This window comes from Branchiostoma lanceolatum, chromosome 4 (assembly GCF_035083965.1).
Source record: "Branchiostoma lanceolatum isolate klBraLanc5 chromosome 4, klBraLanc5.hap2, whole genome shotgun sequence".
Taxonomy (NCBI): Eukaryota; Metazoa; Chordata; class Leptocardii; order Amphioxiformes; family Branchiostomatidae; genus Branchiostoma; species Branchiostoma lanceolatum.
The window spans coordinates 31,952,872-31,977,738 of NC_089725.1; the positions used below are offsets into that span (position 1 = coordinate 31,952,872).

At 43.9% G+C, this 24,867-nt stretch overlaps 1 protein-coding gene across 1 annotated transcript; it reads right to left on the reverse strand.

Annotated features, from left to right (window-relative positions):
* Positions 1–15,187: 15,187 nt before the first annotated feature.
* LOC136434042 (intraflagellar transport protein 57 homolog) lies at positions 15,188–23,595 on the reverse strand. The gene is made up of 10 exons (XM_066426711.1): positions 23,015–23,595; positions 22,292–22,454; positions 21,479–21,597; positions 20,775–20,868; positions 19,264–19,338; positions 18,388–18,507; positions 17,790–17,993; positions 17,201–17,263; positions 16,834–16,900; positions 15,188–16,118 (listed from the first exon to the last, which is right to left on the reverse strand). The coding sequence occupies exons 1-10, from the start codon at positions 23,173–23,175 to the stop codon at positions 15,952–15,954; spliced, it is 1,233 nt and encodes a 410-aa protein (XP_066282808.1). The 5' UTR covers positions 23,176–23,595; the 3' UTR covers positions 15,188–15,951.
* Positions 23,596–24,867: the final 1,272 nt, after the last annotated feature.

Sequence of the window (24,867 nt, forward strand, 5' to 3'; positions counted from 1 at the left end):
CTCGGTGCGTCTGAAGTTGGCCGGTAGCGCTGGCTCTCCCACATTCCTCTCCATGTCAAGTACGCTTCTCTCCGCTATCGCTTATCCCTGGCGAGGCAACTGATGCATGCATGATAACCTGGCGAGCCCGCGCAGCGGCTATTGTTCCGTAAATCATGCGGGGGGATGAGGGATGGAGGCCGCCGTGCCCTCAACCCCGCCCGTCCATCTTTCAAGCGGCCGCGCGAGGTGATAACCGTGCTATCTTCATGCGCTCCGCGAATCCCCATTCGTCATGTAAACTTTCCGGGTTTGGGATTTGACGGCACCGCTTTAATAAAACGGATGGAGAAATGTGGAACATGGGGAGACAATCCCTGTCTGTCCCGCCGTCAGGTCTAACCAGCAGGGACAGTCGTCTCTCCCTAAAGCGTACTTCAGGTGTTCAAAAATTCGTTTTTCTCTGGAACTATCGTAGAGTGGAACCCATTATCACCAAGTACAGTAGGAGCATCCTCATTAGATAGCTTTGAACAATTCTTACAGCTAGATATCTAGATGTGCATAAGCTAGGTATGACAGGACGTTCCGTGTTATATAACCAGCTGCTCTACCTCCAGCAAAAACGGCGTGTTACGTCTAAGGGCGGTTATACCGCGTACCTGCTATATAGATACAGATACATAAGCTGGTGTGTCACGCAGGAGGTTGGTTAAACCGACCATGCTGATATAGAAGCGGGTGTGTTATACTGAAGGACAGTTATACCGGCTATACAGATCATGATATACATTTGTTTTCTGTTCTTGAAACGACGTGTCGCCTAGCTACGTACGGTTACTGTACCACAGCAACCTTGGACGTGGTTCACTGTACACGCATTCCTGAACACATACATCAGGCCGCTGAGAAAGCTCGAAGGTTGGTTTTCCTATCAATCATGTCAGTGTCAGAGGATGATTGAGTCGGGTTCAAGTTACATGTCAAGTTCCGTGTCAACGATCGTTACTTCATTCGACGTCAGTTAAACCAGGTGACACACCGTATACACACACACACACACACACACACACACACACACACACACACACACACACACACACACACACACACACAAATATATATATATATATATATATATATATATATATATATATATATATATATATGATATAATATATAATTTGGTATGCCATACTCGGTGTCTTTAGTTTTGCCTGACCACGAATATTTCATAATGAATGCAATCTTTTCAAAACATTTCTTTTATTCGCGCCCTCGCATCAGTTTTGGGGTCTCCAGAGGATGCCATCCATATAATCAAATCAACCTGGCCCAACAAGGGTACTTTCCCATAAAAGCGTGGAGCTAGTGGCGAAAACAACTATGATAAACTGGGGAACAAAGGAACCTATCTCCATCGGTCACCAATCAGCAGAGACGGCGGGCGGTATGAACTTCCTGACACTTTTGATTATTGCTGAAACTGTTCGTCAGGTCACGTGACCCGTGTGGCTGGTCATTCGGCCCTGACTGATCTGTTATTAATAGAGATGGTCGACAGTTCAGTTCGGTATTGGTAATTGTGCTGGAACACATTCAGAAGCCCACAAAGTACCAAGATTGTTGACATCTCTGAACTTGTTAATTATTAATCAATTAATTGTCAATTAGACATACATCTGCCGAGAAGAGTAGGGGTGACCCGGTGTGTTTGGCTGAAAATGCGAGCTGTGGCGACGCCGTATTACGCACACTAGTAGCTATTTGAGAAAAAGCATCATGCTTCACCTCAATGGAGGATGACAAAACAAGACTAAGATATACACAGACACGGTGTAGTTTATTTTTGCCATACATGTTACGTTATATTTTGTGTATAATGTTAACTTTTCCAGGGCAAGCTCTTTGTAAAAGCCATTTTGGCTAGTTGGGCAGACCGGTATATAGATGATATAGAACGCAGAAGTGTGCTATATCACTTTCCGAGTTCACAAAACTACCGATAGACATGTCAGGGCAGAGATGGCGATCTGTAGAGATCCCGATCAGAATCTCTGTTGACACAGATCGCGATCAGGATGTTGGGGTGGTCTCCCATTCATAAATCCTAACTTTTAAGTTAAGTCATCTCTAAATCTACAGACCCCGATTGGGATTTCAACCGGCAGTATTCGAGATGCAAACATCCCGTATGCAGAATCCCAGGCCTGAGATGGCAGTGACGAATCGGGGAGCTGCTATCAGCTGGAGGCAGCTGGAGGCTCCAGAAAGCCTCGCGATGCAAACCCAGGTACGTTATTCATAGGAAACACGGGAACGCGAGCTCTGTATAAACTGGCGTGAAGGTGGATCTTGGGGAATATAATAGGTAGTAACTGTGGACTAATTTTACTGTCCAAAACCTGTGGTTTCTCCAATGTCCTTTGTTATAAGTTCGCCGCTGGCATATGAATAACGTTTGTATAGCAGTGCTCTAACTCCTTTTTCATTTTGTACACAGCGTTGCTCAAGATCAGCTCTCCCGGTTTGAACCGTTGACGCCGAGCAAGGGCGATAGAAGTCGCCCGAAACGCCCATATGTTAATCAAAGGTCCGTGTTTTACAAAATTGTAACACCCTCTGTTCGCTACAAGCTGCGACAGCGCTGTGACTGCTGAGCGGCTACAGATTTAACGGTTCGCTCAACGAATTTCATATACAAAGAGCGAACACTTTCAAGTTCTGTGTGTCTTGTTGTCTTTTACATCACATTTTTACAGGATCGTATCCCTGTCATAAAATCAATGGTCACGAAAATTCAATTTTGGTCGCTCGCTGGGCTCACTGTCTAGAGGAAAGGGGCTTGTAAGTATGATCTGTTAGAAACAAAAAGCGTCTCATGGAGGTTCATGAACGCGCGCGAGGCTGTATCGGTCCCAAGACGAGTTCCGAATCGTTCTCCACACATGACCTCTGCCTGCATAAAGAGACAGGTTTGACGGCCGCGTCCTCGCCTGCGGATAAAAATGCATGTTTATCTTGTTTTCGGAAATGATCAGAGGTTATGGAGAACTATAAATATAAGGTTCAGAGGTCAGAAGATGTCAGTCGCCCCTTCTGAACTCGGGGTTCATCAACGCATGTACTTGGTGGAGGCTGGTATGGGGGTGTTGGGTATCACGGTACCAGTTCATAAGTCCTGAAATACCATATTCCCAATACCCCCAGGTCAGACTCCACTCGCCATGACTCCCGAGGTTCAGACCGGGAAGCAGGAACACTGACGCCAGCAGCAACGTTCCTAATCCGAAAGAATCTTGTTCTCGAAAGTACTGGTGCCCGAAAATGCGCCTTTCTTTAACACTGTTTAACCTTTCTGGTTTAGTTACATGTTGATGATGCACAGAGTGAGCAATCCTCAAGCAGAACTGTTGAATACGCAATGCGGCAATGGAGGTTTCGTCTAGAAACATCCACATCAACATACTGGTCATTGGAAGTGTTGAGGCCCGAAAAAGCACTTTTATGTAAATGTTTGTACCTTTGTTTGATCCTTATTTTTGTATCTTATGCTGGGTCTTATCTGGGAAATCAACTGTTCTAAGTTGAAGAGGGAACCGGGCTGTCTTTTGATGAAATAAATAAATAGATAAATAAACATTGTGCTGCCAATACAGCTAACTGGCTAGGGGACTGATGATGATGATCTTAATACATTCATTGGTAATATTTATGTTGACTCTAGCAGGTTCAACCTTTTTGGAAAAGGTTTTACTACCAAAAGCGGCGATTGTTTAGTTACATGTTGATGATGTACAGAGTGAGCAATCCTCAAGCAGAAATGTTGAATACGTAATGCGGCAAAGGAAAAATGCACTTTTCTGTAAATGTTTGTATCTTTGTTTGATCTTAATTTTTGTATATATATATTAACTTTATGCTATCCATACAACTGAATGGCTTCGGGACCGCTGAAGATGATTATGATATTCATATAGTCATTGCTGACATTTTTGATGATGCTAGGAGGCTCAACTCTTTCGGACCACTGCCAAAAGCGTCGATCGGCGGTTTCTCCCGTCCTTCCTGCCGGAGCCTGCAGCCCGCTGCGTGTTTACGAGCGCAGAAATATCAAAATAGTCTCGCTGACGGGACCCGCTGACCGCCGCGCGGATTGTATATCACTGACCCAGTTGGCTCTGCTCGGAAGTATGGCCGCTGTCTGCATGCCTGTTTCCGTGAGTCATTGGGAGCTATTTTGATTCACCGTTAATCGTAGCCGGCCCGCTCTGATCCAACGTTACGCGTTGTCGGTTAATTATTCGTGAAGCGTAATTGGTCCCTTTAATTCTACTAGCGCGTCATTTATCATACAGAATACATCATTAAGCGTTGTTGACTATTTCGTCCTATTACGTAGTCGAACGTCAAGTTGCTCAAAAGTCGGAACGGAGCGACCGGTTATGTGCCTGATTTGTGTCACTAGGTTTGCCAATGTAGATACCCAAGTCTAGTGCGGTGTGTATAGCAATGCGCGTCAATTTACCATAAGGGTTGCCCGCCTTCCATAAGTTACCGTTGAGCGTAGCCCCCCATGCAGACCCTCGTGTCGTGCTGGAGTAGCACACCGACGTGCAGACCGGCGGGTAGGCGGGTTCAACGCACGCGCTGCTATGCCTCATGGTCACTGGTCCAAGGGCAGAGGGGCAAGGTTCAAGTACAACTGCGTGGAGCCAAATTCAACTGCATGACGAATCCTGCACAGTTTGATGGCTTAACAGGCTGCACGCCTAGTGTACAAAGTCACTGTCAATGGCCTTTGTCCGAAGTTTTTGATCTTCTAGTTTAAACATCTTCAAAGAATCGAGCGTATATTGTGCCTTAAAACCCACCCTGTTACATCGGCCGATCCCTAAAAATGTAGCTTGGGTGCCATCCTATTTCTACCGGGGTTCCTGAACTCGCTACCCTTAATATCTTTTTAGGGTATAGCGAGTGTAGGAGCCCCGGTAGAAATAGGATGGCACCCAGGCTATAAAAATGGCCCAGTGATCGCGAAGACACCGGTCGTATTGCGACCGAAAATGTCCCTGGCCTTCGGGTGAGCAATTTTCCTGCCGTGTGAAGATATCACGAGTTATTCTACAAACGTATGTCACTTCTTCTGAGACTTAAATATACATATCATCCAATGTACTGTGAATGTTACCCTCCATGGCCAAAGTCCCCCGACAAATGTTCCCCCTACAGCCGGCGCGGTTAGTCTGGTAGAGACTATAGGGACTGCACGGGTTTAGTGAGTATCATATTGTTATATAAAACACGCCTTCTGTAATTCACCATAAGCAGAATTCTGTAAAAAGTCGGATGATTATATATTTCTTGATACATAATCTAGTGAAAAATAACACCCCCTTCTGGAGTTTAGGACTCATTTAAGAAATAAAGCAAGAAATAGATCCACTGCAGTGCTAAAGAAAGCCGACAGAGGAAGTCAACATCAAACCACAGACAGACGGCAGCGTGTTGAAGAGGGAGTGTAGCGGTGAGGCCAGCCCTGTTCATGTGCGCTGAGCATCAGCACGGCTATCAACTAAAGCTGCCATCAATATTTGAGGGGACGCCAGAACTCGTGTAAGCCGCCCTCTCCTTAAGTACGCGTTCCTTCTGACGTCTCCGTACTGAAAAATGGATGACCCTGACAGATTCGGGTTCTCCGTTTGAAACTGTGGATCAAGAGAGCCGTCGTGAGGCGAGTCTGATTTGATTGATATGGATGACATCCTCTGGGTACCCCAAAGCTGATCGAGCGTGCGAACACAAGAAAAAGCTGGGCCAAAAATGCCTTCTGTATGATATCTATGATATAGCTAAGTAGTCAGGGATATTGAACAATTGATGGAATCCACAAAACAAGGTATACCGAATGATAAATTCTTTATTTCAATTCTGTCACTTTCACATTTTCTTACGCCAAATAGTAGTTAGTCAAGCAACTGGATATGATTTTGAAACCATACCTCGTTGTTTGAGGACCTGCCTTTTGGCGTATCATATTACCTGGATGTCTAACCTTCATCGATGTTCACATCTTCTTCTTTGTCAGTTAATGACAAATATTTGCTTATTTTGCAGCTGCTTTGTACGTTTTACAGTGATGTTAGTATGGTTGAAACTTGTTTTTGGAAACGGACAAAAACCGATGCATGGTAGATGGCATCCATATAATCGAATCAAAATGGCCTTATGCAGGTTTCTGTAAATTAGATCTGGCACCCGTACCCGCTGCAGCGAACCTCAGAATAAAGAAATAACCCGTTTTGAAAAAAAAAAAGCCTTTCTCTCGAGTCTCCCAACTGTGGAGGTCATCTGTGATATAATGCGTGATGGAAGGATTCAATATCGCGCCAATTACGCGCCATGTACCTGACCCGCGGGGTCAGAGGGGTCAACAAGCCGGGCATGCTTACTTCCGGGACGGTTTCCGGCGTGCGCTCAGGCAGGTGTGTGAGTGTGGTAGCCTCCATAGCAGGCTCTCTGTGCCTTTTTTTGGCATATAATACACTTTTTGCTGATGACTTCTTTTCGTACAGGGTCGTTTGTGCAGCCAGCCCTTAACCCACCGGGCCCCATGGTCACGGGCTGGGTTACTGTACGAAAAGAAGTCATCAGCAAAAGTCAAAACAAAAACGCTAGATGTGAGTGTATAGAACATCTCGGCGTGCGCTCAGATCAGGCATATGTGTGAGTGTCGTAGCCTCCATAGCAGGTCTTTCTGGGCATTTTATGGGGCTTACAATACAATTTTTGCTGATGAATTATTTTCGCACAGGGTCGTTTGTGCCTCACGATTACGGGATGGCTGCACAAACGACCCAGTACAAAAAGAGGTCATAAGCAAAAGCCCCCCCCGAAAAAAAAGCCGAGAGAGCCTCTATGTAGGCTACGAATGTGTAACATCTTGGCGTGCACAGATCTAGATTATAATGAACTCTTGTGTTGTATCCACGACCGATTAAGTTCAGTTTTCACAACGCTTGTACGTTTCTGGAATAGATAACTACTTCAGTAAGGCATGCCCGTGCGGAATGCATGGAAGCCGATAGAAAGTTCGTCAATGTCTACACCGCCGTCTTCTCTGCCTCTCTGTATTTCCATCAAGGTCTTTCCGATGACTTAACCGTTAAGGTTCCATATAACTCAAGGAAAACGGCATAGACACGTCCGTGGTGCTTAAGAACAGCTGTAAAAAGGGCAGAAATACATGTCATTGGTACTAAGGTCTACCACACAACATGAACAAAGAAAAAGAATACATAGGAATAAACAAACAACAGACAAAATTGAACATACTTGTCCCTGTGCTGAAGGTCTTTCTCAGAAAAATATAAAAGAAATAAAACACACAATTATAAGCATACTTGTCCTTGGTTCTTTAGATCTTCCTCACAAAATAGATGCAGAAACATGTAAACATGCCTGCCCTTGGTGTTCAAGTTCTTCCTCAGAAAAACGAACAAGCAAATGAGAAAATAGGGACAACACAACAACTGTAAGCATACCTCTTCTTGGTGCTTAAGTCTTCCGCACAAAATTAACACACAAACATGTATCTATGACTGTCCCTGGTACTGAAAATAAACACCTAACATGTAAACATGTCTGTCCTTGGTGCTGACAATAAACACACAAACATGTAAACATGCTTGTCCTTGGTGCTGAAAATAAACACACAAGCATGTTAACATGCCTGTCCTTGGTGCTGAAAATAAACACCTAACATGTAAACATGTCTGTCCTTGGTGCTGACAATAAACACACAAACATGTAAACATGCTTGTCCTTGGTGCTGAAAATAAACACACAAGCATGTTAACATGCCTGTCCTTGGTACTGAAAATAAACACCTAACATGTAAACATGTCTGTCCTTGGTGCTGACAATAAACACACAAACATGTAAACATGCTTGTCCTTGGTGCTGAAAATAAACACACAAGCATGTTAACATGCCTGTCCTTGGTGCTGAAAATAAACACCTAACATGTAAACATGTCTGTCCTTGGTGCTGACAATAAACACACAAACAAGTGAACATGCCTGTCCTTGGTGCTGAAAATAAACACACAAACAAGTGAACATGCCTGTCCTTGGTGCTGACAATAAACACACAAACATGTAAGCATGCCTGTCCTTGGTGCTGACAATAAACACACAAACATGTAAGCATGCCTGTCCTTGGTGCTGACAATAAACACACAAACAAGTGAACATGCCTGTCCTTGGTGCTGACAATAAACACACAAACATGTAAACATATCTGTCCTTGGTGCTGACAATAAACACACAAACATGTAAACATGTCTGAGCTTGGTGCTGAAAATAAACACACAAACATGTAAACATGTCTGTCCTTGGTGCTGAAAATAAACACCTAACATGTAAACATGTCTGTCCTTGGTGCTGAAAATAAACACACAAACATGTTAACATGCCTGTCCTTGGTGCTGAAAATAAACACCTAACATGTAAACATGTCTGTCCTTGGTGCTGACAATAAACACACAAACATGTAAGCATGCCTGTCCTTGGTGCTGAAAATAAACACACAAACAAGTGAACATGCCTGTCCTTGGTGCTGACAATAAACACACAAACAAGTGAACATGCCTGTCCTTGGTGCTGACAATAAACACACAAACATGTAAACATGCTTGTCCTTGGTGCTGACAATAAACACACAAACATGTAAACATGTCTGTCCTTGGTGCTGACAATAAACACACAAACATGTAAGCATGCCTGTCCTTGGTGCTGACAATAAACACACAAACAAGTGAACATGCCTGTCCTTGGTGCTGACAATAAACACACAAACAAGTGAACATGCCTGTCCTTGGTGCTGAAAATAAACACACAAACAAGTGAACATGCCTGTCCTTGGTGCTGATAATAAACACACAAACAAGTGAACATGCCTGTCCTTGGTGCTGAAAATAAACACACAAACATGTAAACATGTCTGTCCTTGGTGCTGAAAATAAACACACAAACATGTTAACATGCCTGTCCTTGGTGCTGAAAATAAACACACAAACATGTAAACATGCCTGTCCTTGGTGCTGAAAATAAACACACAAACATGTAAACATGTCTGTCCTTGGTGCTGAAAATAAACACACAAACATGTTAACATGCCTGTCCTTGGTACTGAAAATAAACACACAAACATGTAAACATGCCTGCCCTTGGTGTTGAAGTTCTTCCTCAGAAAAACGAACAAGCAAATGAAAAAATAGGGACAACACAACAACTGTAAGCATACCTCTCCTTGGTGCTAAAGTCTTCCGCACAAAATAAACACACAAACATGTATCTATGACTGTCCTTGGTACTGAAAATAAACACCTAATATGTAAACATGCCTGTCCTTGGTACTGACAATAAACACACAAACATGTAAACATGTCTGTCCTTGGTGCTGAAAATAAACACACAAACTTGTAAACATGTCTGTCCTTGGTACTGAAAATAAACACCTAACATGTAAACATGCCTGTCCTTGGTGCTGAAAATAAACACACAAACTTGTAAACATCCCTGTCCTTGGTACTGAAAATAAACACCTAACATGTAAACATGCCTGTCCTTGGTGCTGAAAATAAACATACAAACTTGTAAACATGCCTGTCCTTGGTGCTGACAATAAACACAGAAACATGTAAACATGCCTGTCCTAGGTGCTGGCGTCCTTCCACACAATGCTAACTTGCACAAGTGGTTGTTGTTGAGAACTCAAAGTATTTTTTATATTTTTTTTATTGCATCTCACAAAATGAACTTCACAAAATACAAACAAGAGAAAATCAAAGTACAGAAAAATGAACATAAGCCACTGATCCAAAACAATAAGTGAATGTGGAAACAGAAATGGAGTACTTGTAATATCCAAAATAATCAAAAGGAATAATAAAAGGAATAACAGCCTTATTGGCAAATAAATGTACAAAAACCAGTATCAACCAAAGATAACAAAATATCGAAATTAAACAGAACTAAAGTTGACAAATTAATATGAAAATTCCATATCAACAGAATCATGACAACATAAATAACACAGAAAACTGACAGTGACTGATCAGTGGCGAATACGAATGGCAAAAAAAATCAACCATCAACCAAAGTTAAGTTATTACATTTGATCAAAATTTCTGTAAAATTTCTGGAACTCCAAGAATTTCCAAACCCTAAGAATCCCAGCCTGCGTCTAACATCAATTTTTCTCCTCGCTCGACAGTTTCCTCACGAACCATCTATCAATCAATCCCCCGTCCCGGTGAGCTGAGGGTCGGAGGCCAAACCCGTTTACCGCGGGATGCATCGGCTCCGGGGGCCGTTAGTATGCAGGAGCACGCCGCGCGAGGAGTAAAGAGTCGGGACACTCTATAAAATCACTCCGTAATCCGCGGCCAGAACTCCGCTGCACGCGCAGAGCGCTGTCAGATGCATGAGAGTGCGTTAGGAGAGCGGCTGCCGGTGAGCCGTGGCGGCCCCGGGCGGCGGCAGAGCGCGGTTTACGGGATAACGGCGGATATAAGAGACGCTGCGGCGGGGTCTATAAACCGCTAAACATGGCAGCGGTCACTTTAGATTTTGCACAGACACTCAGACGGTTGGAACTCTTGTTTGTTGCTAAGCGCCGATTGGAAGAGAAAAATGGTCGTGGTTTTCTTTGCTTCTGTAATAACGTTTACAATGTCAGGAAAAGCTGACTTAAATGATAATGTTAAATGATAATCAAACTTTCTGCGTTCCCAATGAGAAACACGCATCTATGCACCTCTTTAAGTGGCTGATTCCATGACAGGTCTCTTTAACGATCTCTATTTCATGTAGTAGTACTATAGTAATAGGCAGCCATCTGCCAAGCTGGGCCGGTCCCAACACTCTTGAACACTGAACTCGGTCTTGAACTTGAATCGTTATTGTACCTTAACTTGAATTTTGACCTTGAACTTCACAATGTTGCATTTGCGCAGTCAAGCCGTAGTCTTTAACCTGACTGACAAATCTCTGAGTAGGCATCAATAAACTCTGGAGGAATTCTATTCGCCGGTCGATCCAACATTAGTTGTGTAAGAATACCATCACTATTATCATCATTGTCGCTGTGTACTCTCCATTGTACTTCGAAGGTCTTGCGTAATTGTACCTTATTACCTTGAAGTCTAACCTTCATCGACGTACTACGGATGTCTGTATGTAAGGACTAGTAAATAGAGACTGCACGCCTCCAGTGAAGATAGAACTGCAGCTGAATGTTACCAGACCGCCTGCCATTGGAAGGAAGCAGTTTCTCTTCTGTAACTGGTGGCTCCACCGCAGACTCTGAAGTGGGGATTTTAAGAAAGACAAGGCCCTGGAGAGTCCGCTTAATGAGCGTCCATATTTCAAAGATCTCAATGAGTTTCGGTAGGTCATCGGTTGCAAATGATCTTCCTCCTAAACGGAGTATTGAAAAAAATAGAAGCTTTAACACACTGCACATACATGTCAGAAAATAACCTACATAATCACAAATAATGACAATATGCAAGCTCTGTCCGGAGCCCGCCAAGAAATCTGCAAGTCTCCTCCTATCTTCCCTTCAACAGGTGTTTATCCCGTCAAACTTTCCCGAATCTCTCCGCGTCCATCAGGGCGAGTAACCGGCGTTCGGAGGCGCGCTCATGCTCACGAGCGATGATGGAAATGTCAATAATCTCAAAGATATTTCAATAATCTCAAAGATATTTCAATAATCTCAAAGATATTTAAATTAAGTCAATGATATTTCAAAGACCTAGATGATATTTCAAAGATTTCCAAGGTCTTTCAAAGATCTCGATGAGTTCTCAGTGGTCGGTCATCTGTTGCAAAAGATCTCCGTCCTATAAAAACGGAGTATTGAGAAAACAGAAGCTTTAACACACTGCAAATGTCAGAAAATAACCTACATAATCACAAAAATTACAATTTGAAAGTTCTGCCCTGAGCCCGCCACGAAATCTGCAAGTCTCCTCCTATCTTCCCTCCAACAGGTGGTGCTTTCCCGTCAAACTTTCCCGAATCTCTCCGCGCCTATCGGGGCGAGTAACCGGCGCTCGGCGGCGTGATCATGCGGCTCGGGAGATGATGGAAGTTTCAATAATCTCAACGATATTTCAATAATCTCAAAGATATTTCAATTATGTCAAAGATATTTCAATAATCTAAAAAGATATTTCAATTATGTCAATGATATTTCAAAGATGTCAATGATATCGAAATAATCTCAATGATATTTCAAAGACCTAAAGATTTCCAAGGTCTCTCATTTTCAAAGATCTCGATGAGTTTCGGTTGGTCATCGGTTAAAAATGACCTCCGTCGTAATAAGACAGAGTACGTATTGAGAAAACAGAAGCTTTAACACACTGCACCTGTCATAAAAAATACATAATCACAAAGGCAATATGAAAGCTCTGCCCATAGCCCGCCACGAAATCTGCAAGTCGCCTCCTATCTTCCCTCCAACAGGCGTTTTCCCGTCAAACTTTCCCAATCTCTCCGCGTCCATCAGGCCGAGTAACCGGCGTTCGGCGCGCGCTCAAGCGGCTCGGGCAATGATGGAAACTCCGCCTGGCGCCTCCTCACTTCCCGCCGATTAATCAAAACTGACACCGCGCCTACTTCCCGCTACGCTGATCGACCGCTCATAATTTCCCTTGAAGTTCACGACGCTTGCTCGCGCCGCTTGGATGACACTCCTTAACGGCTTTATTGACCCCTTATCGGCGACTCCAGGCGACGACGCCGTTTTGCTGTCGTGCGGCAATCTGACGCTGAACGACCTGCGAACGTTTATCACTCCGGTTGGTTTGTTATCGGCTCGCTGAACGACCTGCAAACGTTTATCACTCCGGCTGGTTTGTTATCGTCCTGACGCTGAACGACCTTCAAATGTTTATCACTCCGGCTGCTTTGTTATCGGCTCGCTAAATGACCTGTACACGTTTATCACTCCGGCTGCTTTGTTATCGTCCTGACGCTGAACGACCTGCAAGCGTTTATCACTCCGGCTGGTTTGTTATCGGCTCGCTGAACGACCTGCAAGCCTTTATCACTCCGGCTGGTTTGTTATCGGCTCACTGAACGACCTGCAAGCGTTTATCACTCCTGCTGGTTTGTTATCGGCTCGCTGAACGACCTGCAAGCGTTTACCACTCCGGCTGGTTTGTTATTGGCTCGCTGAACGACCTGCAAGCGTTTATCACTCCGGCTGGTTTGTTATAGTCCTGACGCTGAACGACCTGCAAGCGTTTATCACTCCGGTTGGTTTGTTATAGTCCTGACGCTGAACGACCTGCAAGCGTTTATCACTCCGGCTGGTTTGTTATCGGTTCGCTGAACGACCTGCAAGCATTTATCACTCCGGCTGGTTTGTTATCGGCTCGCTGAACGGCCTACAAGCGCGTTTATCATTCCGGCTGGTTTGTTATCGGCTCGCTGAACGACTTGCAAGTGTTTATCATTCCGGCTGGTTTGTTATCGCCTCACTCGAGGTTATCTGGAGCGTCGTGACGTCATGGTGCGATAAACTGTAGGTGACGTGTACATTCCGGATAGCTAGCCTCCCCGCAGGCTCTTCGGTGGTGCTTCATTAATAGACAGAGCGCTAGGCACTGCAACTTCCGTCTAGCGTACTTACATACCAGGCTTCCATGTGATGTACATATTCCATCTGAGTTAGTGGTTATCGACTAAGTATGTACATTGAGGGTCGAAGCGCCACGGAAGCGTCCGTCTACCTAGCCTCTCTAGCAGGTTTCTTGATGATGTATTGCATTGTGTACATTGTATTGTATCAAGATAGCCTCGCAGCAGGATTCTCGGCCGGCGGTCCCGTCGATAATTTTCCCCATTGCCCCATAAGCATTAATAGCCCTATCTATAGTGACCACCTGTCCACATAAACTAGGTTTGAACAGTATCCTGAGTGAGTGGTCTCCAAAACGCCGCAGAATAGAGGTAATGCGATTAGCCGGATCCATACATCTGCTTGGAGATTCATCAGCAGACAGCCTTAATGGGCGCCGAGAAATCGTACATCAATTTCTGCTGTTCGGCGAGGGGACGTCAAGTTCAAGTATGGATTGATCCCCGGTCTAACGGACTGCTGTCTGGTGCTCTGCGCCGATTTACAGGTCGATGCGAACGCGCTGTGCTAGGCGCGGTCACGGTCGTCGCACGATTCGTCGATGAAGGTTAAGGCCTGTTCACACATGAAATGTTTTCGTTTAGGTAATGTTTGCGGCCGACGGTAATTTTTTATGGTTCGATATCCAGGCTGCACAACGGTAGGCCAAAGTAGAGAACAACTTCTTCCCCGCAAACTTTATCTGAACTTAAAAATGTTATGGCGGAACTCATGCGGACTGTGCGAATATACGTGCAAGGGTGATACGACCCTTAGACATCCAGGTGATAAGATACACAAGTTAAAGGTTACTCAAGCCTCCCACAGGCCTTCCTACGGGGGCATGGATCCTAGAATTCGGGAAAAAAATGGAATATTTGGCCAGTAGTTACTCCACGGTAAGGTATATACATGTATATCCTCCGTGGTACTACGCTTGCAAATGAAACCTTCTAGTGGCCAAACCTCCCTGGCAAATATTCTCCCAAAGCTGAACACCTTGAGCACTGCACCCCCGTCGTATGTCCCTTCCGAAAGACTGACCCTTAATACGACACACAGCTAACCCATATTAACCTAGACTTCCCGAAATTCAAATTTTTCCCTTCCGTTTTGATCCTTGATTTTTTTTTTCCTGGAAAGGCTCTGGGGTATTTCCTTTGATTGAGTACTATAACGACAAGGGTCCGGAAATAGCGAAACTCAATGGAACAATGATCAGCAGGTTAGCCAGCAGTGCCACCTGGCGAGTTGAACATGAAACACAAAGCCCACTAGAAATTTAGTTTCGACTAAACTCAACTGAACGTAGGGGAACGTAATATTGGTCGATCATCATATCTCTGTTGTTATCTTTTTAACTACATTATAATGAATATAATTCAGTTTATACCCCATTTGCTGTATTATTTGTTATCATCACACATTTGTGAGACCTGGCTTATGTTGTGTTGACAAGAGATGTCACAAAAATGAACAAAAACTTAGATAAAATACCACAGAAACAAAATACAGAATAATAGAATTTTATCTGATAATTTTCACCGATAGTAATCCAACCTCACAACGTGACAGACAGAAACACACAGGAATAAACTCAGAGATAATGTACAAGTATTTACAAGTCTGAATTACATTTTGACAATATTTACACACAGTCGATGTTGGATATGTTGTTTCTGTCAAAACAACTGGGAATTGTCTGACTATTCATATAGATGTGGGTCTTTCCAACTTTTGGATGAAAATTAGGCTCTGGCATTGTCTGCTTTTCTTGTTTGGAATAGGCAAATTGCTTTGTGAAATACTTCAAGCAACAGAAAGCAGTGAAGAAGGTAAAAGAGGTCTCAAGAGAAGGGAATCAGAGATGGCTGGGCGAAGGCAAAATTTCCCTATGAAATAACAGAGGGAATCCAACAGACTTCCAAAACACTGCTACCTGTGACCGACCACCTCATCTGGCATCAAACTTCGAGAATGTTGTGTGCCAGTCAAAGAGTGGGTCAGATTCACATTGAAGACAGGACTAGACATTGTCAACTCTCATTATTTCACCAGGTATCCTACCTTAACAAAATGGTGTCTTGAACACCTGAATATCACAGGAGTGCATATCTCAAGGACTCCTAATGCTCCATTAGTAGAGACACCTTTCTTAGTCTTAGAGTCGACATGAACTTTTTAGTGTTGAAATGACAGTAAGTATAAACTTTTTCTTTCACTATGTGTTTCCCGGTGTTGTCAGTACTGTTCGTCAGATGTTTCCCAGTGTTGTCAGTACTGTTCGTCAGAGGCTGGTTTGTTCATGTCCCTCTGCATGTTGGACTTGTCCTTGAGCTTGGCCTGGTTGAGCGTGTGTTCCACCACGCCCATGCGGATGTCCATCTGGGTCATCTCTGTCTTCAGCCGCGTCAGTGCCTGCTTAATCTTCACTAGTGGCGCTGTGGGAGGGGGGCAGGAAGGTTGTTGCACATTATATTTCATATGTATGAATTTGCCAAATATGTGTTACACCAGGGGGGTTGTGGGGGGTGGTGGCCGAGGTCGTTAATTTGTTGAATATGTGTGACACTGGTCATGTTTTCACTTTCATTTGTTTGTTAACGGGTCTTAAAGTTCTTAAAGCAGATTGACAGAAAAGAACAAGTTAGGATAACATCATGGTCAATTTTGACCAACGCCATACATGTATGGCTCTGGCATTGGGGTTATTTCTAATTGAAAAGTAGGATAATCGTGCCTTTTCTCTGACTTCCAACTGCAAACGTGTGCATCATTCATAATCACTCTAAGACATGGGCCTAGATACTGTAAATTCAGAATTGTTTGCGGTGGTTTTACGTTCGCAATTTTCGCGGCTACCGTTTCACCGCGAACTTAAAACTACCGCGAACATTGTTGTCCAATACTGTAGCAGTTCGTGACTAAAGCGCTGCCGCGAACTTAAAACTACCGCGAACACTCCATTTTCACCTTGGCGCGAAATAAAAACCACACGAACTTAAATGCATTTACAGTAATCTCTCAGGGTAGTTTTGTAAGCCCCCAATGACTCCATGAAAAGCAGTGCTTAGATACTGTGGGGACTACATCATGTATGCCTTGGTTGATTTTTAAGAAAGCTGGTGCTGAATAGAGAAGATAGAGAAGACTTACTCCCGTCTGTCATGCTGGTGCCTCGCTCCTCCATCTCTGACTTAACCTGCTCTAGCTCCTCTGTGATCTGAGGGGGAAGGCAAATCCATTTAATTCTACTGTAGCTCTTGAAATGTTTACAGTGAGTCTATTTTTGCAACAACCTCTCCACCTCAAAATCATGACACCTCAAATATGCATTTCTCATTCATGTTTAGCTGTACTGCATAATGGTTTCAACTGCAAACTTAAGACACTGTGAAAACCTCCTTTCCCGCCTACCTAGAAATAAAGGCCATGACTCCTTCTGCAATGATATATAAGAACCCTTATGATGGATACTTAAGTTGATAAGTATGCTCTAAAACAGTTGAATCCACCCCCTCACCAAAGCCAGGTCCCTGGTCCTCTCTGTCACCCCTCCACTACCTTCTCTGTACTTCTCCTTAGCCTGGAACAGACACAACATTCACATGAAAACACACATGATTACTCAGATTAGTAAATAAAAGACATACCAGTACCAAACATTACCAACAATATGCTACCTTGTTAATAAAGGTACTACATCACTGTATGTATAGATATGTACAATAGACTAGCAACTCCACCTATTTGTTTTCTAAACTACAACTAAACCTTTGCCATGGCTTCAATGGTTCAACCTCTTGCTGAAAGCTCTCCAGCAGGTCAAGGATACACAGTACTTCTGACCTACAACCTGTCTCTGACCTGTGCTAGCTGGTCCTGCATGGCCCTGAACTCCCCTGAAAGTTCTACTGCTGGTTGTTGATATAGGGTATTTGACACATGACCTGACCCCTGACCCATAGCCCTGACCTGTGCCAGTTGTTTCTGCATGGCCCTGGACGCTTGCAAGAAGCTCTACAGCTATTCGTTATTGTACAGTACAGATTTGACCAATGACCTGACCTATGACCCATACCCTAACCCCTGAACTATGACCTGCTCCTGACCTGTGCTAGCTGGTCCTGCATGGCCCTGAACTCCTGCAGGAGATTCTCCAGCTGGTTGTTGATGTACTTCTCCCGGGAGCCGATCTTCTCGAGCGTGCGTGTGATCTCCTGGTGCAGCTTGTCCAGGTGCCCCCGGCTCTCCGTCAGGCTGTGCTCGATCCCGTCTCTGTGCTGCAGCATCTGCTCAAAGTGGGCGCGCCAGTCCTGGGGGAGAAGTGAGTCACATTATGCATCTCGTAGCTGGTGTGTTACGCCGAAGGGCAGTTATACCGGCTATATAGATACAGATACAGATCTCACGAAGCAGTGTGCATAGTCCAGTTGTTATAGTGACCCTGCCTTTGGACCAAGAAGCTGTGAGTTTGAATTCAGGCTGACATGCATGTTACTGGAAAAGGTTACAGTCCTTAGGATGGGACGTTAAGCTGTGGTCCACTTTTCATTGTGCGTGTCGAAAAGAGCTTGGGGAATTTCCTCAGTACAATGAACCTGTAAATACTGTATCTAGCATCTGTCTTCTCTGTCATGATCAGTAGAAGAATAGCTCTTCTGTGAGCTAAACTGGTTCGAGATCACTTTCTTCATTTTTTTCCAGTACCTTGTTGTCCGCCTTGATGTGGACCTTGAGCGACGGCAGAACTCGCTCCACCTCCAGCTTCCACTCCGCAGCGTCCGTGGTCGACTCCATGATCTCCACGGGTTTGGACCCCTCAGACTCCTGGATAAGAACACACAGCAGGTTTTTTTATTTGTTGTTTTGATTGGACATTTTTCACATTAAAGATTCTATCATTCCTTCTGACAGCACATCTTACATGTCCATCAGTTCCATAAAGGGGTGGGGGTGATATAGTCATGTTTGGAATTTGGAAAGACAAATTAGATGGCACTGCAATGCAACTAGGGCACATGGCACATGGTTTGTTCAGAATTAATGATTTCCGACAGAGTTCTGTGCATACAATTCTTCAGTTTTCTACTCTTGGTATACTTGGTGCAGAATTCTGTATACTTGGTGCAGAATTCTGTATACTTGGTCACAGAATTCTGTATATATACTTGGGGCAGAATTTTGTATACTTGGGGCAGAATTCTGTATACTTGGTGCAGAATTCTGTGTACTTGGGGCAGAATTCTGTATACTTGGTCCAGAATTCTGCATACTTGGGGCAGAATTCTGTATACTTGGGGCAGAATTCTGCTCACATTCTGCAACTCAGTGAGCAGAATTCTGCAACTTGGATGTGCAGAAGTCTGTCATCTAACTACACTATGCATGTGAAGCATTGCGAGTCATACCTCACAGTTGACAGCCCTACGACAAAAACACCTGGACTCGTATGAAGCATGCTTCAGACAAGAACTGTTAACAAGTTAAGGGCATTCTACTTTAACTTCATACATGCACAGTTCAAACTGTAATCTAGCTTATTGTTGTAGTATTTGACAACAAAAATAAAAAGAATGTACTCACATTTTTCATGGACTGTTTTTTCAGCCCTTCTAAATCCAGGAATGTCTCTTCCTCCTCGATCTCATCATCATCATCCTGGAGGAAAAATATAGTCATCATCGGGAAATAAACATTTGCCAGCAAATGCAAAATAAGTCCTCCCCATATCTTTCCAATGCGCTGTCCCCAATGCATGACAAAATAAAATATAGATATGTAAAAAAATAGCTGAAAGGTGGTTTAGTCAACTTGCCCTTCATGAATTATATTTCATGTTTAATGACTGTCAGTCATTTAGACAGAAATTAGACAGCTCGAAACACTTGGAGACATGCAGGGTTCAATGCTCTTCAGTGTAGTACAAGCAGTCACTATCATGCGCATACGATAACAAAGCTGGTGATTTTACACAGAAGACCAGAAATGTTGGCCAACAAGTACAGACACAGAATGTACCAAAAAAATGATAAAGCTCACTTTAAACCTGATGACTTGTATAATGTGGTTCATGATTATGAGTGTTCTTTCTGATACGTACCAAAAGTGAACGTAACAGTATCCAAACTGAAATTGGACATTTGACATAAAACAGAAAATCATAATCTAAGTCTATTTGCCTTCCTTTATCTTTTGCATGCTGTAAATCAGAACTGTATGGGGATGCAAAGTTGATGTAAGTAGCACTACTATGGCCTCATAGTCATAACTTGATTTTATGAATGACACCTTCTGGAGGCCTAAAATCTCACATTGACATTCATAAAATTAAGTTTCTGTGGCCTAAAGTTTACTTGCCACCCATGCTACATGCAAGCAGGCTACTACTTCTCTTCACTTTGTTTTTACCTTCAGAGGCTCCACCTTTGTTTTACAAGACGCATGAGAAAAGCAATGCATGAGATTTAGCATGAGATGAACAAGCAAATGACACTGGAAGGATCTGATGTGCTATGATGTATATATGACCTCTCATGGGAAAACACATGAAACTCGAAAGGGTTGGACATGTTCTGTTGAAATGAGCATGATGACACTGATGACCTCTGTGACATATGACAGGACAATGGAAGGACCTGCTGTGCTATATATGACTTATTATGCCCCCAACCCATTCTTGCAGTAAACCCGGCATTAAACCTAGTAATTCTAACCATTTTCATATTTAGACATGCCAGTTTTGTCCGTACAGATGACTGGAGGGCCATAATGTTTTGACAGATGCTCAGAGAAAACCTAGTCTGCACTGGAGTGAAATATCATCTGCTACAAGCAGATCTACCTGATCACTTATCCATACATTATACTACATTATCAGTAGCAATCCAGCGTCCCAGAGACCCCTAGAGATGACTATATAAGGCCTGCAGGGCTGAGAGAGTCAACAAGTCTGTAGGAATATTCTATCACTATCAGCATGTCATTTAAACATACTGCAGGCCAGAGCATGGGTCCCTCCTCTATCAGTGTCTTATCATGTAAGCCTCCTGATAATGCAGATCAGAAGATGAGACCCTCCAACAGGTGAGACCTACCATCATCATCTCATCCTCCACCTTGTTCAGGGTGAGCTCAGCGTCATCGTCCACCATGGTCTCCTCCTCCATCTCCTCCTCTGGGTACACAGGCCTGAACAAACAAACAAACAAACAAACACACAAAAACATGAAGCACAAACAAGAGTGAAGTTATCATACCCATGTTTGCATACTTGGCTCTGAATCTGACACACTAAAGAAACTGTTCATCCAACACAAGTAAACTATGTACATCATGATCTTCTAAACTTATATAATACTAATATTAATATGATATGGACAAAGCTTGAATTTTAAACATTTTGATGCTAAAACTGCAAAGCTTATGCATGGCATAGTATTTTAAACCTAGTACGGGAGATTGTGCATTCTTCAGAACAGCTGATTGAAATTTAAAATAATGTTACATTTAGAAAGTTGACATAATGTAATTCTTGATTTCTTAGTGGTAACGACTTAAGTTGTCACTATTCATCAGCTAAAATTTCCCCAATGCAATTATTTGATCACTGTGCTGAGGCCATCTAGAGCATTGTTCCCACCACTAAAATTAAATGCTGTGAACTACATGTACCCCTTTCCCTCTCACCACTAAAAGTACCGACAGCAATATCAAATGGGTTTACAGTAATGCAGGTGCCTTTTAGTTTTACATGCAAAGTGCCCAGCAGCCACCCCTTCCCTGTCTCTGTCCTACTCACTTGTCCCATGTGAAACTGGATGAAGTCATGGCCTCATCAGCCAGCTTGTCCAGAATGTACACTGCATGCTCCCCACAGCCCTGCTTCAGTTTGGAGGGGGGGAAGTCAACGGCACCGCCCTGGGGAGAACAGGAAATCAATCAATCAATCAAATACTGTAAATGCCGAAATGTTCGCGGTGGTTTTATGTTCGCGTTTTTCGCAGTGAGCTTTCAGCGCGAACTTAAAACCATCGCCAACATTTTGGGCCACCTATGACTGTATCGCTACTATTCTTTCAAACGCAAACTTAAAACCACCGCGAACACCCCATTTTCTCCCTACCTCGAAATAAAAACCATGCAAACTTAAATGCATTTACAGTAATCAATCAGGCATCAAGTGTAAGAAAACATGGATTTAGTTGGTGGAATTCTGATCAAAAGCAAATGGGCAAAGATACTATATAGCAATGTTTTGAAGATTGCGGTCGGGTCGGTACCTTATGCGATTCGGAATACACTGTGTTGTATTCAATATCGACTTCATCGTCAGGATACAATGTCTATAGATATCTATACTATGTATCTTTAGATATTTTTCAGGCATAAGTGCCATTAAGTGGCATAGAAATAACAATGGAAAAGATCCACACATCTGTTCTACATGTATACTGACCATGTACTGATTTGTATGTTACCTTTAATTACAAGTTCACCTTATCTTATCATCTTATGAGCAGAGTACCCCTATAAGCTTTTTGTCCAATACTTGTTTGAGTCGTTGGTGCATAAAATAGATAAAATAAGATTTAAAAATTCCAAAAATACTGACCAGTCTTCTGACTTCATCGAGGATGTTGGATATGGTGGCGTTGGGGTCGTCGTACTCCTGCGGTTGGTCGAAGGGTTTCCCGCACTTGGTGATGAGCCAGGCGCAGAGCGAGGTGAAGGCGTAGAACTGCTCCCCGGGGTTCGTTGGGATTGCAAAGTAGTGTCTGCAACGGGAAGTTTAAACCATAGAATGTAAATTTCATGAATGACACCATTACTGAAGACTCCTAACGGCCCAACCTCCTAAATCCCGGAATCCTAACTACTTCAACCCCCTAAATCCTGAGTCCTGACTACTTCAACCCTCTAAATCCTACAATCCTTACGATTTTAACCCCCTATGTCCCGGAATCCTGACTACTTCAAACCCCCTAAATCCTGTCCTATGTCGTCAACCGGGGGGGGGGTATTTCTTTTCTTGGAACAGCCCAATCCATCGTCCAGTGCTCTGGGAACAGAGACTTTGAGAAATGTTATGATTTTGACTTACGTCATCTTCTTCAAGATTACACTACTAGTAGTGCACCTATTCCTTAAAATGAATCTTTGAATCTTAAAATGAATCAACCTTTCATTCCTATCTGGCTGCTACCCCTTCTATACTGATAATACATGTACTTTGGGGGTAGATAATATATTTTATGACACATCCTACGTAACGAATGGATACAAAAGAACTTGAACATGTGGCGAAGACAAGCTCTTTTAACCCTCTGCCCCGTACCTCGGCAGCGGTTTGAATCCCCAGCCTTTGATGAAGCCGTCCTCGTACTGCAGCAGCTTGAGTTTGTCCACCAGATCCTCCATCACCACGAACACCTGGTACGCCTGCCCCGGCCCCTTCTCCGAGCCCTCCTCCGCGCCGCGACGCCCTTCTTCAGCCATCTCCGGGCCCCTTTCAATCTCCAGAAACTAGGAAATATTCTAGACGTCTTCTTTGGTCACAAATAATTTTGATAAAGGCAAAACGCGGGGCAAAATATCAGCACACTTTGTGTTGCCAGGGACGCTTGAATGAAGGGAGGGGGGCAAAGACGGCTGCGAGCCTCAACTGTCGACTTCGCTACTGCACAAAATCAGCCGAAGAACGTCTTGTCACCAGCTGAGGATGTCTCTTCCTTGGTAAACGTCTGAACTGCTAAGATCTCGACAAGTTTGGTCGTTCAGTTCTCCGTAATTTCCTTTCAAGCAGCCAAAGAATCTTGAACACTTTCAACTTTTTTGCGCTTCCGAAGTATGTGCAGAACCCGGATGTTGACGCGCGAGGCATGATGGGAGCCCTGGGGACGGAACATTCCATTGATTTGGAGGGGCGATGGTTGTGAGTAAGTTGTCAATGAGAATTTAATCCAGCTTTTGAGGCAATAGATCGATTCGACGATAAAACTGATAACAGCATTATCCTCATTTATCGGTATTAACGTCGTAGTCGAAGGTTCAGACAAACAAACAGTCAATCTCACAACAATAAAGTGAACAGTTAGATATAAAAGTTAAGTTACAGTAAAGGATTCGTCTAACGCAGGCTGGTCTAACGTTACTATCAATCAATCAATGGCCTTTATTTAAGTTAAGAGACGTGAATATCCGTCAGGTGACGTGTGTCGGCACAAGGCGAGCTCTTGACATTGAGCCCTATTATCATATTTTTGTCGAGTCACCTTCAATCTATCCTAGTTCGGTGCGTCATTTGTGACCAAAACTGTCGAGTCACGTCAAGTGATTATGGCCAGGTGTCAAAGGTTATCCGGCAGGTCTGCACACCTGAGTAGCGCCCGCCGTACCGCCCACAGACGCGATAAGACATCACTGAGGGAACACCAGCTGAGAATCGGTCTGTCTCCAACCTCCTCGGATCAAAGGTGGGTGATCGAGCTGTTACGATTGTTTAACGTTTGTCGGTAAAAGTTGTAGGTCACGTCTAGTACTAGTATATTCCACTAAGCCCTAACTTATATTTGGAGAGAGACGGAGGGGAACCCGACCTCTAGTTACGTAACGTGGTCGGTAAAATCGGGTCAAGCACGTTCGCTCAGTGTTGTGCGGGCCACCGATGTTGGGTCAGGGTAGCGATGTCTGTATGTCACCTATAGGATCTGACATAACGCGGCTAAAAAGTCTGGTTTAAGTGGTAGCCTGGTATGATCAGTCTATCGCGGATTGAGCGGGCTTTAATCGGGACACAAGGAGCTCACCACCGCCCAGGTCAACTCTAGCACCCGGTGGTAGTTTCACGCCGGGGTTGGAGTTGATCCTCCAGCCTGGATGTTTGGAGGGCCTACATACACGGGCCAGCTCTTCGGCTCTTGGGCAAACATACCCCCCGGAATAAAATTTTACCGTGAACGCCCCCCGCCCCTGAGTTTATAGAGACAATAGAGACAATAGTCTGAGAATCAGTGAGATAGGGTGCCAACTTTTGTAGCGGGGCGTGTCTACGACCTACGGGCGCGGAGAGATCCTTCAGCCCCGTAGAGAGTCCATCCGATTCACCATAGACTCACCCGCCAGGATACAGAATGCACAAGCTGAGTGGTGGGTACCTGCCACTCTGCCAAGATTTACCCGACCGGGCGA